Here is a 19,289-nt window from a genome sequence, read left to right as displayed (position 1 = left end):
GCATTTGTACTGACTGTAGGATAAAAATCCTCACTGAGGAATAAAATTAAGATGCTGACAGGGAAAACCACCAGGGATCTAACAAGCACTGTAAAACCTTGCTGAAATAAAAGACCTAATAAATGCATATACCATGCTGTACATATGAAGATGTGAATTCTCCCCAGATATATATTTTATTTGTATAAACCTAATAAAAAATCCCAGTAGGATTTTTCCTAAGAAAAATCGAACTTGACAAAATAGATACATCCTAAAGAGCATAAGCGTCATAGAATAGCCACCCAACACAAAAACAGAAAAAACAGAAAAAGAAGATAGGGCAGCTTCCCCGTCAGGAACGGATATAAAGCAACCAGCTATAGTGAGCAGCTGGGGAACCGGAGCGGGAACGGTAAATGCCTCTGCAGCGTCAGAGGTCCTGCACCCAAGTGCCTTAGGTAGACTTCACCTTCACACAACCACCTGCCTTTACTGTCCTCACTTGGCAGGTGCTGAAGCTGGGGTGTAGAAAAGAAAGTTGCCCAACACCACACAGGTTCGAGGCAGGGGTCTGGGCCCAGCTGGCTCCAGAAGTCCAACCTGTCTCATAAGAAAAATACTAGCACACAGTGTCTACAGAGACCATAAGGAGAAACTCCTAACTGATCTGGTGTAAAAACGGACACAAGACATTACCATGCAACTAGGTTAATATGTAAATGGCTAACATGCATGCTAAAAAGTTCAACTTCACATGTACTTGTTTTAAGGACTGATACTATCTAGGGCTGCAGACAGGAAGTGGGTACTCACACATACCACAGAAGTGTCTGTTTATATAGCATTTTTGGAAAGCAATCTGACATTAAAACATACAGTTTGTATGCCTCTTCAGCAATTCCTCTTCTACAATCGATCCCAGAGAAACATTAAACGTAAGCACCAAGAGTCATGTTCAAGGATACTCACTGCAGCTCTTCTGTGAAAGCGAAATACTGGAAAGAAAAGGGAACATTTGGAACATATCACCGGGCGTCCATGCCACAGGACAGTAAGCAAAAAGTCAATCTCCACGGACCGACACGCAGAGACGTCCAAGATACGCCACTAAAGGGGGAAAAAAAGCAAGCCACAGAACACACAGACTGTTAACCCTTTTGTTTAAAAAAAAAAGAAAAAGAATCTAAGAGACAATAAATGTGAGAAAATGAGAGAGAGAAAAAGAATGAACATTTGTACACATGCTGAAAAGGCATTTTTAAAAAGGATCCGAAAGGATACACACAAAACCACGAAGAGCAGACACTGTGGGGAAGAAAGTAGGATTGGGGCCCAGGAGCTGAAGGCAACTTTCACTTTTTACTCAATATTTTTGTGTATAATTTAAAACGTTTTTGTAATTTTGAGAAGATAAAAGCAAGTGACAAAGAACTTGCTATCTTGTATTCAGCCTTTTGTTTTTTTTAAAAATGCAAGATGTATAAACCAGTGAAAACGAAACACTAAAAACCAACCAGAGAACAGAAGAGGAATAATAAGAAAATTACATATGAATAACAACTACTGACACCTATAAAGGTTCAAAGCAACTGACACAGTAAATTTTATTGTTTACATAATGACAGGCTCTGGACAAAGTGGAGACAATGGACACAGTGACGACACATTTAAACTCCCGCCACAAACTGATCTGTTACGAATTCCCAATGGTCAACATATTAAAATGTAAAATATATAAAGAAAAAAACACAAGAAATATAAATATCCAGATTTTTGCAGCACAATGCAATGTCCTTTTTAAAAAAAGTTTGTTGTAATGTGTCTTTAATTCTGACAGTAATTCAAAACACAAAACCACATGTTTTCCTACCCTTCCCCAAAACCTGGATCTGGGCACTGCAGTATTAGGGAAGTATGCAAAAATAAAAACAACTTTCATGCTCAGAAACAAAGCATTTTCCTTATTTTAATGCATCAAGGCGCAAAAATTTCAATTCCAAAAGCCAATCATCGCTATATGCAGATAAATAAAACAGATTTGACAACACTTTTATAATCAAACCCAACTAACGTTATACTAAAATATATATATGTGTGTGTATATATGTAATACCTATTTTAGAAAAAAAGGTGCCTTGGTGAAAATGATTCTGAAAATATTCACTTGATGCACATTATGTACAAAACCTTCTATATAAAAAAATTAAACTTTTTTAAATGAAATTTCATGTTCACATCCCATCTGAAAACTGCACTTGAAAGATAAAATAGGTCTACATAACGGTTTCTGTGTGAAATCATGGCTAAGGCAGTTCTCTTCCCAAGGGCTCTCTTTTTCACCCACTCTCTGTCACTAATACTAATACAAATAACACACAGATGAAACCTGACATGTCTATATATGTTATTACCTGGAGCTCTGTTCACTGTTAAAATGGGGGATAGTTTACTGTTGCTACAAAGAATACTTTTTTTCTTAAAATATACTGTTTCTTTATTCCAAATTAAGCACTTACTTAAGACATAAAAGAGGCTGATAAGCGACTCCATTTGGTGTCAATATCAATAGCCCTATAAGAAAGAACTCTATTGGAATAGCTAGAAGTTTCCACTAAAATAATAGTGCATCCTTCACCTGCATAGAATCAATTTGGCTTAATAGCTCTTTGCCCCCAGAACACCAGTCTGGAGTTCAAATATGCTCTTAAAGGTTCATTTCAGATATGAGGATACATAGGATAATAAAGTTGTTGAAATTGGTTTGATGAGTCTCAGCAGCCCTCATTCGGAGTAGCTGCTAAGATTAACATGGAAACAAAAATGGGAAAGACTGGGGGCAATGACGTTGAGTTGGTCAATATTTACACCAGTAACCATTTCACTAAGTCTTTAAGCAAATAACTACAATGACTTGGTACCTTTAGCTCCTTGTTCTACAAGCACTGAGGATTTGAAGCATAAAAGGTGAAAAATGGAATACCCTTAGAAAAGGGGAACAGTCTGAGGCAAAAGTTGTAGGTCTGTAAATATATATTCTATATGCACACAATTGTGTGTATTATCCTGTATATATTTTACATACATATTCACAAGATGCCCTGCAGTGTAGTTCAAAAGGCCTTTTATCAAGGAACAAAGTGATTCTGGTATAGGCCCTAGAGTTCATACCATCTATATAAGAAACAAATGTGCATATATTCACATAATGTAAACCTTATCAACAAAAACATTGCTAAAACACTAGGTTAAATAGTAGTAGGTCTTACCAATCAGCGATGTAATATTTCTTACACTGAGAATGAAAATAATGAAAAATACACAACTAGGTTTCAAATACACAAGAGAAAAGTTGTTTAGCACGGCAAACAAGAACAGAGTTCAAATTCCAGAAGTAAGGAAAAACTATCAAAACTTTATAAATCTCCTGGGTTGCAATTTAATTACTGCTTCAACTTTAGAAAAATAGATTCAGAGAATGAACGATGCTGCTATGGATCCTCTCAACACATCAACCCATATGTTTATCTTTTTCCTCTTTTGTTTCCAGCTGGAGGTTTCTTCAACTGAAGGAGTTGTCCTCCTGTTCCAAAACCTGCTGAGGCAGGATTGGACACCCCAAATGTCAAACCAGCTGATGCCGTGATGCCAGGATTGCTGAAGTTAAACCCAGATGTACTTGAGCTGCCAAAGCCTTATGTTTAGGGAAGAAAATATTCATATCAGAAGTTAAATCACAAAAACAAACATAAAAAATGGGGATGAGAGGTAAGTGTCTAGCTGAAAGAATATATAACCTATACAAATAGCAAATATCTTAGGGCCCTGAATTTCTGACATGGAATTTTACAGGAAAATAATTTAGCTGACAACTAAGTGGCACCATTACAGACAGAAGTTTAGTGATCCAGACCAAGAGAGAAACCTTACACAAATAACTGAACTCGACAGAAAACTTCAAGTTGGCAGCCACTTTCGTGTTAATTAAATATGCCAAGGTACCCTCCTCCTCAGCCCTCCAGAAACATTTTATCAAAATGTAAAGAAGAGACTTTCACAGCCTTTGGACCCACCCTTGCAATTCTAAGTCCTCCAAGAAAGCCTTAACCCACAATTTTCAGGACAATGAATACACAGAAGAGTAGTACCAACTGTTTTGATTTTATAAGAGCCCTCAAATAATTAGGATCAAATACTATTACTGCCTAGCTAACTAATATTAATATATACATATTATAATCCTGATACCACTGAATTCTATTATCTTACTCCCTAGGAACTACTGATTTTAAACCACTTAATTTTAAATGGAATTTCCTTCAAATTCCCGCAATTAAAAACTTTAATTGGTACTATTATTTTAGGCATGCTATTTATCCCTAAGAATTGCACATTAAAACAAGTCATTATTTACAAATATAGAAACAAATGCAAAAGTAGATGACATCTGGAAGTTTCTACTAGAAGCGTCAAGAGATTATACCTATGTCAAAAATGAACAAAGAATCCAGTTAATCATCGTTTGTAAGACTGGTATTCTTTTTTTTTTTTTTTTTTAAGACTGGTATTCTTAAAATCAGGGGGGCTTATAACTAAAGAACACCTCTTTAGAAGAGAAACTATTCTCCTGAATGAATAATGATAAAACTTTCGCCATGGGTTCATTTTTGTAATAATGAAGAAAACTGTTTAAACATAAAACTAGTCTTTGGGTTCAAAATAATCTCTACTTAGTTAAAAAGAGGATGTAGTTATGTATTATATCAAACTTAAGTTGTCAGAAACGTTCTACAAACCTGACCTGCAGCATATGAGAGAGAGAAAGCTATATATGATTAGTAGGCTTGCAGGTTCACCCAGCGGGTAGAAACTGAATCAGGGATCTTTTTTGGATACCGGAAATAACAACACTTATACTTTTAACATTAAATAATGTGCACCTTTGAATCTGCCTGAAGTTCAGGCCAAAACACACAAACCTGCACTAAGACTTCCTGAGGGTTTATTTGTTGTTCCAAATCCAAATGTGGAGGCCCCTGTGGTGCTGCATCCAAAACCAGAGCTAGCTCCAAAGCCTAGTGGGGGCGATAGAGAGACACACACGGCAGGTAAAAACACAGGTGAAAGGATACTGACGAGTAACACCCAAATTATCAGTGGTCTAATACACAGTGTTGAGAACCACGGCCTTACTAAGGAGGTCTGCTTTACTCCTTTGCCTAAGACCTCTGGAAGAACCAGATCAATTCTGAAATAAAACATTTAGATCTACTTAGACTCAGCTTATGATCCATCCGTCCTTTTTAAAGAACAAAGCCATAAAAAACAAGATCATATTAGTACTTTCTCTCCCAAACGGACTAGAAATTTCAGTGACCATTCAAGTATGATTTTAGTCGAACAGACAGACACATTTCTACTTAAGGATATTTCATTTCGGGGAAAAAAAAAAAAGACTAAATTCATAAATAAGCAAGGCACGCACGACAGTTTAAATGCGAAGTACCACACAGTAATTTTACTCTGCTTTCTGCAAAGACATTCTCACTTACGGAGTTTACCACTGGAACCCTGTGTGACGACACAAGGGTCGGTCACTCTACAGCTACTCAGGAAGAGCAGCCCCCTGCCACAGAACCAGCAACGCAATGCTGAGAAAGTGGAGGGGGAGCAGCGAGGCTTCTCTCCTAACAACGCTACGGTCACAATTTAAACGAAGCACGTGTCTTCATCATACAGAGTGCAAGAGGGGAATTTGCCAAGTGCTGGAAGACTGGTTTCAAGTGCTCAGAAAATGAAATCCGATTCATCTTCAGCTACTCTGGAACAGCTTATCTAAAATACTGAGCCTGACAGTATTATTGCCCGTAACTCTATGAAATATGGCGACAAACTGGAATATAGATCATAGGAGTTACGCTGTCTGCCATAATCCTAATAATCCCTATTAGAGTGTAATATATTACATAACCATAATAGCTTATAGGCTTTCCCTCTTATAATGATATATTTTAATGGAAATAAGGGAATCTTATTCGTTACATGACAATGCACCTGTCAAAATACAATCAACCTTCAATTATCCACACCAGAGAATTGGGAATGCATTTGTATTTAGCATGTTTTTGCAGAAGACTTACCGTACTAGTTAGAGTTAACTTATGAGTCTACTGAAATGAACTTACTTGCCCTTGTATACAAGTATGCATAAAGGCAGATATGCCAAAAGTGCTCAGGAATGGACAGAAGCCAAGTTGTTCCATTTATAATACAATTATCTCCCCATTTAAAGTGTTCATTTGCAGAAAGAGAAGATGCTTAGGAGAATGTATGTCCAGGAGTAGTTTGGACTCCAACTCATTTTTTTAAAGTTAATTTAATAAAACTAAGTAATTTTCAAGTTCATATTTTAGCATATTCCTTTGAAAATATGAACATCCCTACCATTTGATTTTTAATACGTTTTTATATTTACTATTCACAGACATGAAACGATTTTTTAAGTTCTAAATCTAATACTAGAAAGCACTGATTATGTTTGGAGAATCCTTTTTTTGCCAGATAGAACCTTAACTTCTCAAAGAGCAGATCCTCTTAGAAGTGTTTACAGGCTGGTAGCAATTCAAATGTATCACAGTCCAATGCAATACGAGAAAAGTTAAAGTGTACCTCCAAGGTTTGAAGAACCTAGGCCACTTGACTGCAAGCCAGTGCCAATACCTGAGCCGAATGGCGCTCCAAAACTAACTCCCAGAGATGGCTGTGGCCCTGGTATAAAAAAAAAAAAAAAAAAAAAAATGGGGGGGGGAAGAAAAACAAATTTTCCTTACTCTTTCAAGATTAAAGTTACTTTATGAAATTATTTTTTAAAATGAACAGTGATTACTTTTAACAAATTCTATTTGCTAAAGCTTAAGTTTTCAGGATGTCTCCCCAGACTAATTTATCTGTCCCAGCTGATTTACCTATCCAAAAATAAATTTAAAAAAAATTAACTTGTTCACACTAGACAATTAAAAGAGGCTTACCACATGGAAAGATGAGTGTTAGTTTAACCTACTAAATAATTTGAAATCTTTAATGTATTGTAAATTATAGTTCTTTTAGTTTTACTTCTAGAATGGTTTTAGATCTCTCCGCTTGTTTTCTGATAAAACTAGTTGCTGTATTCAGTAAACGTTTTTACTTTTTTTCTTTTTAAAATAAGCTCCTTAACTGTTAGAGTCAAGTCTCAATTGATCAAAAGAGACTGACACTAACATGCAAAACCATCATGTTACTTAATAAGAGTAAGTACCAAAAACTAGGCATGATTTCTTATAGTAAATATAAATGATATATAAATAAATAGATAAAAAACAAGACAATGTTTTATTTTATTAAATTTATTGTTCATCTTAAAGCAAATTACACAGTAACATGACAATTCCAACTTGTTCACAAAGAGTGATAACTGAATTCTACTGTTAAGCTCTGCTACATTACACCACTTATCACCTGATTAAATAAGATAGAGAATGAACAGTTACAAAGGCACCGCTGTGTACCTTGACAGATTCAATACATTCAAGATTTCAATTCAGAAGTTTCTTTCCAACATCTTGGAAAATGTACTCAGATGCAGAACGATTAGTCATCCTTTTCCCATTTGTTACTTTAAAGATTTTGGCTGAGTTTGTTTGGCAAGAATAGCATCAAACTTACTAGCCTCTCTTTTTTAACTACCTTTTTTTTTTTAACTAAGCAGAATACAAAAATCTATAAATCTCTCATATTTGATAAATAATTTATGAAAATTATTTGATAAATTTCATAGTACAATCTTCAGTCTTGTCTTTTTCAAGCACAGTGATCAGTGCATCTCAAAGTCGAGGGAACTGCCAAAGTAATATACAGATTGATATTTAGACTTCTTAAAGAAATCAAAGCCTTCAAGTTGTTCAATGAAGAATGAGGTTTGTATATTCAAAAAGGTAGTGTAAAATTATAAAACATTAAAGAAAAAAGAAAGAAAAGAAAAAAGAAACTAAGGAACTACATCTTGCTACACTGGGACAGAAACTGGACTTTCCAAATAGCTTCTACCCAGAAAATAAAGGATAAGGACTAACAGCAGCCAGAGCCCTTACACCACTATTAAAAAATAAATTAAAAAAGATTTAAATTTTTACATCCAGTTTGAGATCAATTTGAGAATAAAATACCTGCCTAGCAGCTCTTTTGTAAAATGTTACTACAGGAAAAAGAAACTAAGCATATTACCCTCTTATTTCTCATGAGAGTAATATGTAGAAAACACACGTCCAGTTTCTTTAACATTGAGAGACTTAAGTGTCACGTGTTCACAGGAGGCACTGCTGGTGGAAGAGCCTAGAGCGTAATGCACACCACAGCCCTCAGCCCTACAAGTCCTAAGAGTTACTCAAGTAACATGCTTCGTGTTGTGTGCGGGTCTGCTTTTAAGAGCAACTCTAGTCATTAAGATTCAGGATCCAGGTAATCAAGAACTCTAACGATGACAAGACTTTCCATTGCACAACAGGTACATGATATTTTGAGTTTTGTACCTTCACACAAATTCTGAAGGCAACATCATTTATAAAACTAGTAGGCAAATGTATAACATTTTTAATAGTAAAAACTCATGATAAATATCTCCCATGCCAAAGTATCAGCATATATTACACTCTGGCCACCATATAAATTATTTTCACTATTAGAAAGCAGAATCTACATCCTTCAGGCAAATGTTACGTAAACAATTCAAGAAATCTGTTTTAAAATCTGAATAGTCGTTAGTCGTTCAATGAGAGGCTCTTAGTTCCATAAATAAAACCAAGTTAGTAGTAACATATCCCAGTGATTGCCCAAAGTGAAATCTTCATGTAGAGTAACATTTTACAAAAGTTACTGAATAATATATTCACACACAACAAAATCAAGTTTAGCACTGTAATTCGTATTTTCCAGAATAAATTCTACTTTCTTAAAAGTAAAACTGCATTCACAGGAAAAGGACTAAAGTGCTAAATTTTTTTTTATAATTTTCAATGATCACTCAAAATACCTAATGTCACTAGCATGGTTATTCCTAAGTCATATTTTTTAAAATAATAATTTTTCTTAAAAAACAAAAAACGTCTTCCCCAATTTCAAAAATTTTACTGATTTAATGGGGAATGTCCTTTGGTTATTAAATATAACAAAATCATAAAACCACAAGAAACTAAAATGAAGAAGTTTCCTATTTAACACTACACCTTAAACGTCCAAACCTACACTAAAAGCTAGAAAGTAGGAATTCCTAACAAAATGTCTCAGCTCTCCTTAAAAACAGCAGCTAAGTCACATGAGAAAAGTCTTTTTATGTAAACATCAAGAACTTTTAAAAGTGTCAAAACACAACAGCAAAACTTAATCCCAGTACATTAGCTTAAAACAATCTATCCTAAGTTAAAATTATACCGAAAAGCCTAACGTAAATGTCTTAAGCTTTTTAAGAGGCTTCAGAAGCACTGGTGGACAAGTGTACTCCAGATCTACCACCATGTAATCCACATATGATGCTTATTTCATACATAAATAGCCTGCGGAGTTTTTCATCAGTTCTCTTCAGCCTTCAGAAGCAATAACCATAAATCACACAGGCCTAAGTTCTATCATATATTTTTTTCATTACAAGACACTGAAGAAGGATCAAGAAGTCACTTATGTCCATACTTCCACCTCCAAGAAAGACTACACAGAAAGCACCTTCAGAAGGTATCAGCCTAAGAAGCTGTCTTTTTTACATAAAAAAGTCAAGAATCCATATGCAAATAGAAGCAAAACCCCCCGACAACTCAAACCCTGCACACACCGACAGGGCTGCGTAAAAACAGCACACAAGCCTCACCCAGACTCATCTAGATGGTCTTTAAAATTTGTTACTGGCACTTAAACAGATTTCATCAGTCACAGGACAGAAGGAATGAGTCACTGGGTACGGAGCACAATGCAATAAAGAGGGGCATTTCTACATGGGCTGCATGCATCTAACAGAGCTGCTGCGTCTCAGGCTAGTGGTGACAGGACTAAAATAGCTAATCCTGACGGGGAGAGACATAAAGGGATGGGCTGTGGAGCGTGCGAGACCTTTAGAGAAACAAGTGGGAAACAAGAAGACAATACAAAATGATCGCTATTGTTTAGCTTCTCAGTTCCAAAAATCCATACAACTCAAAACGAAAACACTGTAAGACTGTTTAAGTTAATAAATTACAATTCCTGCCACCTGATTAGAAAGCCCTTATGTGGGCTTCACAACTGCAGGGAATGTACAAGGGAGTCAGTTTCCCCAAAGCCTGGTGAAAGTCCACAAAAAATTAAAGCATGTGAGCAAAAGTCTCTTCAAGAGGATGACTAAATTCAGCTAATATTCTCCACCACCACAGAGAGCAAAGACCGTTATCTCTGTTGTTTACCTTCATATCCCTGGAGCCCAGCACATAGGCGGCACTCATATAGAATGAACATATTTCTTCAGATGCCCATGAGCCCAAAATGTAGGAGTGAAAACTACAAACCCTCAAAACTGCCTACATAACAAAGTGTATAAAACAAAAATCCGACAGGTGGTTCCGCCTCAATTTTAGCTGTACACCGCAGAACATAATTAAATTCCCTTACAGCATAGCAGTTTAGTTAACTGACTTTTCTCAAGTTTTACTGATTAGAATAGAAATCCCTTATGTTTAAAGAACACTTAACCAAATCCCGCTTCTCTGATCTATTTTAGGATTAATATTAACTCTAAAAAGTAAACTGGTACTATAGTTAGTTTGATTAGCTGGGTAAATAATCATGAGAACTGATGATCGTCATTATGGGGTTGATTTGGTATCTATCCATCCCATAATGACCTGATAGGAACCAACTCCATAGTGACTTCTTTTCCCTCTGTAACTGGAGAACACAACCCTATCCTCCAGCCAGCTAGAGAACTACTACACAGTCCTTATGTCAGCCACTATTCACATGGGTCCAGCCATGGAGCGTGGAGGGTTTGGCACATAAATCCATCATCAACCATTTACTGATGGTAAGTCAATTCTGTCATCTCCAAATGTGAAGAACAATTTTTTAAACTGCCAATAGTGAAACCCAGAGAATGCTTCCCTAGTAGAGGCAGCCTGAACGCAATCTAGAGATGTACGTTTTTTACTTTTTTGTACTATAATTTACTATTGGACTATAAGGAACTCTCAGAAACACACATGCTATAGAATAATAAGCACTACACAAAAATTTATGAACAAGTAAAAAAAAATCAGTATCCATTAAGACTATATTTTTCTATGTCACGCTTCAAGCCTGACAAAATAGGGACTGCAGGAGTAAAAAGTAATCATCTCTGAAAGACACAAGACCAAACCAAACACTGCAGAACTAGACCACAAAAATGTTTCTCTCGTAAGAAGTGAAATTAAACCAAGGACTAAAATTATCTGCTTTCCAGTATCTCACCAGTTATTTTCATCTGCTCAACCTCCCAGCTCATACTTCTTCATGTATAATCCAAAGCATCTCATAACATTTTTTCCTGCTCTTGCCTCTGTTCTGTTCATTTTGAAAAGGTACAAACAATTCTAGCATGTACCTTCTTCCAAACTTGGTTAAGAAGGCCTGTTCTCCGATCAAACAAACCTATTGATCTTCAACACACCTTCAGTCGATAAAGACATACTTCATCCTGAGTGTGGGCATTCTGTAACCACTGCATGTGAGAGCACACCACCCGTCAGCATCAGGTACGAAAAACGCAACCTATGGCTGGTTTACCTCTGACTTTGAAACAATATACAATACAGTCACAATTTTAGAATCTGTTGCTCTTAAATGTAATTCAGTAGTGAAACACCGTGTTCTAAAGGGCATTTATAGCAATACAGCAAATAACATTAATTCACAATATTCAGTATCTAATTGATGTATAATTATTGCTAAGACTACCCTGCATTTTTATCAGGTATATGTTTATAATTGTGTCCATCACAATTTTTAGACTGTATTGGAACAGCTACTCATAGAAATCTCTTCAGTGCTAACACAAAAGGAAGACTCATAAAAATGCACATAAATGCTCTGCATTTTAACAGTAAGAAGCTATAACTTGAATGCATTCAGACCTGTAGCAGGCTGTTGCTGCTGTGTAAGTGTTGCAGCCATGGCAACGGCTGCTGCGTTTGGCATGTTGCTGAAAGGGGTGGGTCCAGTAGTGACTCTGGGCGCATTCTGCCACTTCTTGGCTTCTGCTCGCCTGGCTTCAAACACATCCACAGCATCTCCCAAGAACATTTTCCTGTAGCCAAGGTACTGTTCTTTGAGCACCTACAGGAATGAAAAAAAGAAAAAGTTAATCAAGTTTTGTGCTGACTTGGATAATATAAGGATGAATATAACCATGAAATAAGTTAGCAAAGACAGATCAAAAACACTGCCAACATTACACACTTCATCTAACCTTCAAATCAGAAGGATTTGAGTGATGGATCGGAGAGTTCTATCACACCATTGTATACTGTCTTCCCTATTTTAGTCATATGTCTTTACGATCAACTGCCTAACATATTCTGGCTTCAGGAGGCCCCCTTTAAAATAAGTTAGCTAAGCTTTTAGACAAGCAAAGTAATATCTAAAATTCCATTTTAAATTCCAGTTTCTCATGAAAATTTCCCCTCCAAAGGCCAAACTTTGGATAACTTTTAGATTCAAAGAGCTTTAAAAAAAAAAAAAGCCCACTAAATATATATTTGTTAAATACCTTTATCGGTATATATAAATAAATAATAAAAGGCATGGGTGACACATACTAAAATAAGACATCACCTAAGCAGAGAGAGTTTGGAGGGTGTAAAGAGGGCTCTTACTTGATCAACATTGTTTATTTTACAATGAGAATAACTCATGTTGAGCTTATGTAACCAAACTGGGGGGAAAAGAAAAGAGAGAGTTTGTAATTTCAGAGTAAGAAAGAAAAATTACCAAGTTCATAAAGTGGGCTGGATTACCCAATACAACATTTGCCTTAATTAAGGTCATTAATAGGAAGGATTGTTTCACCTTAGAATTATTAAATACTTTAAGGGTTTAGCTTAGTTTAGATCAGTTTTATATTACTTTTGAAGAGACGTAGGATTTTCATATTTCCAACCTGTTCTTAGCGGAAATTAGTAAATGTGAGGCTTTGGGTTGTGACAGGTATTTCCAGCATTTGAGAGCTATCGCCTCCTTCCGTGTGGACGTCAGTGTATCATGCTCCAGTCCCAAGCTTTCCCACCTCTGCAACGTGTGCAAGTGGGCCTGCCGAGAGCTGAAAACTGGGGAAATACACTCAGAAGTGGGTCTGTGACATCAGAAACCACAGCTTACGAGAACAGATCTCCCCCAAACGCATCCTCCCTCTTTCTGTGCGATTACAAGCACATACCATGCAGTGTGTGACATCAATAGCCCATAAATTCTAGTTCTACTTCAGATAATTGGAAATAATGACCTACCTTAGAAACTTAAGATATTTAAAAAAAAAAAAAACACAAAAAAAACTGACACCAGCCATGATCTACAGAATTAATAAAATTTACACCTAATTTTGTTAATGTTGTGGAGGCCTGGCTGATGAGGTGGCTCAAGCCTGTTTCAACAGGCTATCTGTGTTGTTAATAACACCACAAAAGGAACAAAAAAAGAACCTCTTATAGGAGGTAAACAAGTCTAGAAATTACGGTTCACTAAACGCAGCTGAAAATAAATGTCAAATCTGATCATGGAACATCCTTTGGTTCTTGGGATGTGTATTAAAAAAAGGAGTAGGTGAAAATTTCAGGTAAAGTTTATCCAACATGAACTGGAGCTTTTTGTGCAAATCTCTGTCTCATTGTATTATGGCCCTGTTACCAAAAAAGGTAGTTTTCAAACCAGAGAGAAGAAACTGCCATTGAAAAAACATCTATATTTACAAATGATGTGTCTCAGATATCCTTTAAAATACTCCAGGGTGGGCCTCCCTGGTGGCGCAAGTGGTTGAGAGTCCGCCTGCCGATGCAGGGGATACGGGTTCGTGCCCCGGTCTGGGAGGATCCCATATGCCGCGGAGCGGCTGGGCCCGTGAGCCATGGCCGCTGAGCCTGCGCGTCCGGAGCCTGCGCGTCCGGAGCCTGTGCTCCGCAACGGGGGAGGCCACAGCAGTGAGAGGCCCGCGTACCGCAAAAAAAAAAAAAAAAAAAAAAAAATACTCCAGGGAAATCAACTGTACTTCAATAAAAAATTTTTTAAATAAAATAAAAATGTATTAATTAAAAAAAAAATACTCCAGGGGAAAAAAGCATGTGTGGAGAACTGACAGAACAACCTCAGCAGGATCCTGATAACGGCCCACGCTGGGGGGTGGGTACCTGAGCATTCAGTATAATAGTGTTCTACTTTTGTGTATATTTGAAAACTTTCATAATAAAACTTAACGGGAAAAAACATCTGCAGAACAAAGACTTCAAAGTGTCAACAGAGAATCACCTTCAGCACTTGAAAAAACTAAACACTAATTACAAAGTTTCAAGAGAATTTAATAAAAATTCCTCCTTTAAAACTAAATTATTTTAAAGATTTGGTTTAAAATTTTAAATCTATTAAAGCAAAAGGTCTGAAGTGTGCTATCACTTCAAAAATGGTATGATTTAAGAGGTTAACTTAAAAAAATTCTATTACCATGCATCAAATTAAAATAAAAATGAAAATACTGGTAATCTCCATGAAATTCTATTACAGTTAAGAATTTATTTAGACTCAGGTTTGGATGCTTTGAATTTTAAAGGTTTTCTCCGACTATACGTAACTCCAAGAAAGACTTTTAATTATATTTGCTTGATTGGAAAAAGTGTATGTATGTTAACATTTCACCCAAATAATTTCTAAAAATGAACATATTACACAAGGTTCAAAATATTCAGTGACAAATTATTTTATTTTTATTATTTTAATAAATACAGTTTCCTGTGTTTAAAAGGGACAAATGTTGTTAGCAAGTTTTTTTATGCAGGGATCAATAAACATTTAAAACACACATAAAATTAAAGCAGTGAGACATGATTTTGCTACTAAGACTGTTTACTTTCTAAAGAAATAAACTAAAAGACATGGAAACAACCCAATGTCCAACAGAAGACAACGGGTTACACAAACTACGTACACACATGCAGTGAAATCCTGACTACTAAAGATGATGGTGAAGAAGTGTGTGTATGAACGTGGAATGTGGTTCACAATGATGAATAAAGTTAAAATAACAGAGTGCATAGGACACTTGGATCTTTTTTTTTTTAAAGGTCTTATCCATGGTTGTATCTGGGCATGATTTGGATTATTTTAGTTTTAGTCTTTTTCACTTGCACATAATTTTAGCGATTTCTGTAATAAGCATGGATACTTCTGTCCTATGAATGAACAAATAAACACTTCACTTGGGTGTAGATGTCCAGATAGATGAACAGGCAATGAGAACTTACCTTCACATTTTCATGAATAGACTGAAGTTGTGCAGCTAAAGCTACAAATGTTTGATAAATTTTCTGCATAGCCATTGACAAATCTATAAAAGAAAATCATATTATCACACAAATATGTATACGACACAATCGATATTATTTTTCTATTACTTGAGTCCAATTTTTGGTGCCGTTAATGTATAGGATGAATAAACTATACCAATACTTCCATGGATGAGAGAAGACAGCAGAACAGACGGAGAGAAGGATTCCTCCATCAGTAATCTGGGGGGGTGGGGGGGTGCCCTAGGACATCTGCCCATTACATCATAATTCATAACAAAGCATTTTATATTTATAGGAAATAAAGATCTAATCGAGGACTTTTAAGGAAATTGTCTTATGGCAGTTTAAGACAACTACTAGTAATAATCTAGAATATCGACTATATAACAACAGCTTAAGCTCTCTAACTGAAAAAATAGTGCTATTAAAAAAAAAATTACCACGGAAAGCATGTTACCTTGAGGGGTGATATGCGAATTATTCGCTTGGGTGGCAAGATGATTTTCCAGTTCTTCAATCTGTTGTCTGTACTGCTGGAGCTGCACCTCAAACTGCTGAACCAGGATTCTGAAGTAGCTATACAATAACATTTACCAAGTCAGATCACAGTTTTAAAACACTGTTTCGTTTATATTCAAAATTCCAACAAAAATATGCCCCTGTTTAAGTAGGGCCTTTGAATTAGTCTGATGACATAATGTATCTTTAAGTGACAGAGGTATTACTGAAACAAAAACCCAAACTTGTAAGTTATCAAGGTATCAAAAATAGATGCACAGCCTTACTCCAATCATGAAAAAATACCAATTAAGGGATAATCTACAAAATAACTTAATACTCTTCAAAAATGTCAAGGTCATCAAAGAAAAGGAAAGACTGAATAAATGTTACAGATTGAAAGTGACTAAGGAGAAATAACAACTAAATCCAGTGTGAAAAGAATCCTAGAAAAGAAAAAGTACATTAGTGGAAAAGACAGTAAAATTCAAGTAAGTTCTGCATTTTGGTTAATATAGTACCAATGTTAATCCTGTTCTTGATAATTATACTATGATTATGTAATATGTTAACACTAAGGGAAGCAGGTAAGGGATATAAAAAAATTCTTTGTACTACCATTTTCCCAACTTTTCTGTAAGTCTAAAATTCAAAAGAAAAAGTTAAAAAAAAACTGTTCAATTGTCAACTAGATTTTACAGCTAAATACTTACAGTTCTTATGTTTATAATCTGAAATACTATTGATATTTAAACTGAAAACACTAAAGTGTGCTATAGAAAGAGTATGTAATTATAATCACCATTCTGATAAATTTAACAAGAAAATGCTAGAAAGATAAAAAGGGACCTTGAATAGCACAAAACGCAGTCTGAACATGACTCTACAAGAAAGGGGGAACTGTGAAACCTTTTCCCAGTGGAAAATCACACAATTCAACCCATCTCAGAATTATCTCTGATGGCGGCACGAAGAACAAGACAGCAGAATAAAATACTGAGGAAGCCCAGCGAAGGACCACATCCCATGCTAATCTGAATAAGATAACAGGAGTATCACTGTCATTGTCCATTTCCTGATTCTGATCACTGTACTACGGTTATGTAAGAGAATATCCTTATGTTTAAGAAATACACTCTAAAGTACTCAAGCATTAATGGGTATCATGTCTACAAACAACTCTAACTGTCCAGGGGGAAAATGTATTTACACATATGGAGAGCAAGGAACAAAACTACAGTAGAAATGTTAACATGCAGGGAATCTGGATGGAAGATACATGGGAATTCTTTGTTTCATTCTTGAAACTTTTTTGTAAATCTGAAATTATAATAAAGAGAGAAAAAAAAAAGGGTGAGGGTCCAGGAGTCAAACAGACCCCTACCCCTCAGCAGCTCAGGATTCCCCCCTTCAAGCCTCAGGCTCCTCATCTCTAAGACTGGAATGTGAGAGCTGTGGAGGGTTTGTGGGAAAGCAGATACAGCAGGTGAAGTGCCAAGCGCGCTGCGTTGCATATGGCAAGCATTTGAGAATATCAGCTATTACTCTCTTGCACAACACAGCCAAGACATATACCACAGGCATGGAAACCACATGAATATACAAGCTGGGTACAGGCGGGTTTTTCAGGTTCACTTATCTACACTTTGTAATTTTTCTTCCTGAAGATTTATTATGTATGCAAATAAAAGTTATGGAAATATGTGAAAGAGTTAAACTATACTTAGTATGCCCTGTTTAAGGAATGGACTATCATAAAGTATTTTTTAATTGAAAGCCCTTATGTGTATAATTATAAGTTTCTACTATCTGCACAATGTAATCAAGTAGAATAGACCCTGTAAGGAATATGAAGTGCAACTGCATAATAGCGGGTAAAACCTCAGACCTTAGCCTTCACTTACCCTTCAATAAAATGGGGGTGATATACCCTCTCAGAGTTATTATGAGAATTAAATTTAAAAATCCACATAAGGGGCTTCCCTGGTGGCGCAGTGGTTGAGAGTCCGCCTGCCGATGCAGGGGACACGGGTTCGTGCCCCGATCCCGGAAGATCCCACATGCCGCGGAGCGGCTGGGCCCGCGAGCCATGGCCGCGGAGCCTGTGTGTCCGGAGCCTGTGCTCTGCAACGGGAGAGGCCACAGCAGTGAGAGGCCCGCGTACAGTAAAAAAAAAAAAAAAAAAAAAAAAAAAAAATCCACATAAGGTGCCCAGACTTGCTACAAAGTAAACTAAAAATCCCTACCCTGTATACTGTTTTTACTGTTCTGCTTTTTTTTTTGTGTGTGTGGTACGCGGGCCTCTCACTGCTGTGGCCTCTCCCGCTGCGGAGCACAGGCTCCGGACGCGCAGGCTCAGCGGCCTTGGCTCACGGGCCCAGCTGCTCCGCGGCATGTGGGATCTTCCCGGACCGGGGCACGAACCCGTGTCCCCTGCATCGGCAGGCGGACTCTCAACCACTGCACCACCAGGGAAGCCCTGTTCTGCTTTTTAAAAGAGAGAAACATTTGTTTAACTTACTCAGCAGGAGCTGTATTTTCATGTTGGAGTCCAGGTGGTGTTTTCTGGGTTCTTAAAGCTATTTCAGCATTTTTTAACTCCTGATATAATAGAGGTTAAGAAAAAGAAAAAGCCAATTAAAAGTTAGGCTAAAAATACCAACTACCTCTGGACTGAAACTTCAACGATGCCATTCCTGGAGCTTCATATGCTGTGAGAACTTATGGATGAAGCCGCTTTACAAGGTGCTAAAACCTCCTTCCAGGCAAGACAAACTACACTTTTAACAAACTTTATAATACATTTATGGTCTGTTTTAAGAAACCATGGATTCCTGTAGGATTTGTGAAGTCAATTCATCCACAGTTAAAGACGGTGTTACTATTTTAAAACCTGTAATAATACAACTACAGAAAACACTATTTAAAACCAGCAAGGCAGCAGTACTAACCCCGAGGCTGACGACAGCAGCAGTTGCCATGCCGGGTTCTTACTTACTGTGCACCAAGCCCCGTGCCACAGGCCCTCCTTCTATTACCATGGTCACTCCTCAGTAACAACTCTATCAAGTGGGTGACGAAGTGACAGAGACATTAAGTAATATGCCCAAGGCCACGGGGCTGGAAGACCCAAGACCTGAGTCTAGGGGCCCCATTTTTTATGCCTCACACACTTAACCTCCCTTCCCCTCCTCTTCAGGGCCACTCTTATCTTCCAGTCAATGGTTT

The 19,289-nt window shown here is 36.8% G+C and overlaps 1 protein-coding gene across 3 annotated transcripts in view; it reads right to left on the bottom strand.

Annotated features, from left to right (window-relative positions):
- Positions 1-1,561: 1,561 nt before the first annotated feature.
- Positions 1,562-19,289, bottom strand: part of NUP58 (nucleoporin 58) — a 35,917-nt gene continuing 18,189 nt past the window's right edge. The window contains exons 9-15 of one of the 3 annotated variants that reach the window (XM_060079593.1): positions 18,583-18,662; positions 16,021-16,139; positions 15,519-15,601; positions 12,147-12,348; positions 6,649-6,747; positions 4,959-5,054; positions 1,562-3,673 (exon numbers count right to left, since the gene is read on the bottom strand). In XM_060079593.1, coding sequence (XP_059935576.1) covers positions 3,504-3,673; positions 4,959-5,054; positions 6,649-6,747; positions 12,147-12,348; positions 15,519-15,601; positions 16,021-16,139; positions 18,583-18,662 — 849 coding nt within the window. In that variant the 3' untranslated portion in view covers positions 1,562-3,503. Of the gene's footprint in view, positions 3,674-4,958; positions 5,055-6,648; positions 6,748-7,336; positions 7,857-12,146; positions 12,349-15,518; positions 15,602-16,020; positions 16,140-18,582; positions 18,663-19,289 lie in introns of those variants that run through there. The other 2 variants (XM_060079594.1, XM_060079595.1) reach the window with 2 other exon arrangements.

Source organism: Mesoplodon densirostris, chromosome 17, assembly GCF_025265405.1.
Source record: "Mesoplodon densirostris isolate mMesDen1 chromosome 17, mMesDen1 primary haplotype, whole genome shotgun sequence".
NCBI classification, from domain to species: domain Eukaryota; kingdom Metazoa; phylum Chordata; class Mammalia; order Artiodactyla; family Ziphiidae; genus Mesoplodon; species Mesoplodon densirostris.
Note: the sequence above shows the minus strand (reverse complement) of the source record. Positions and strands in the feature narration are given on the sequence as shown.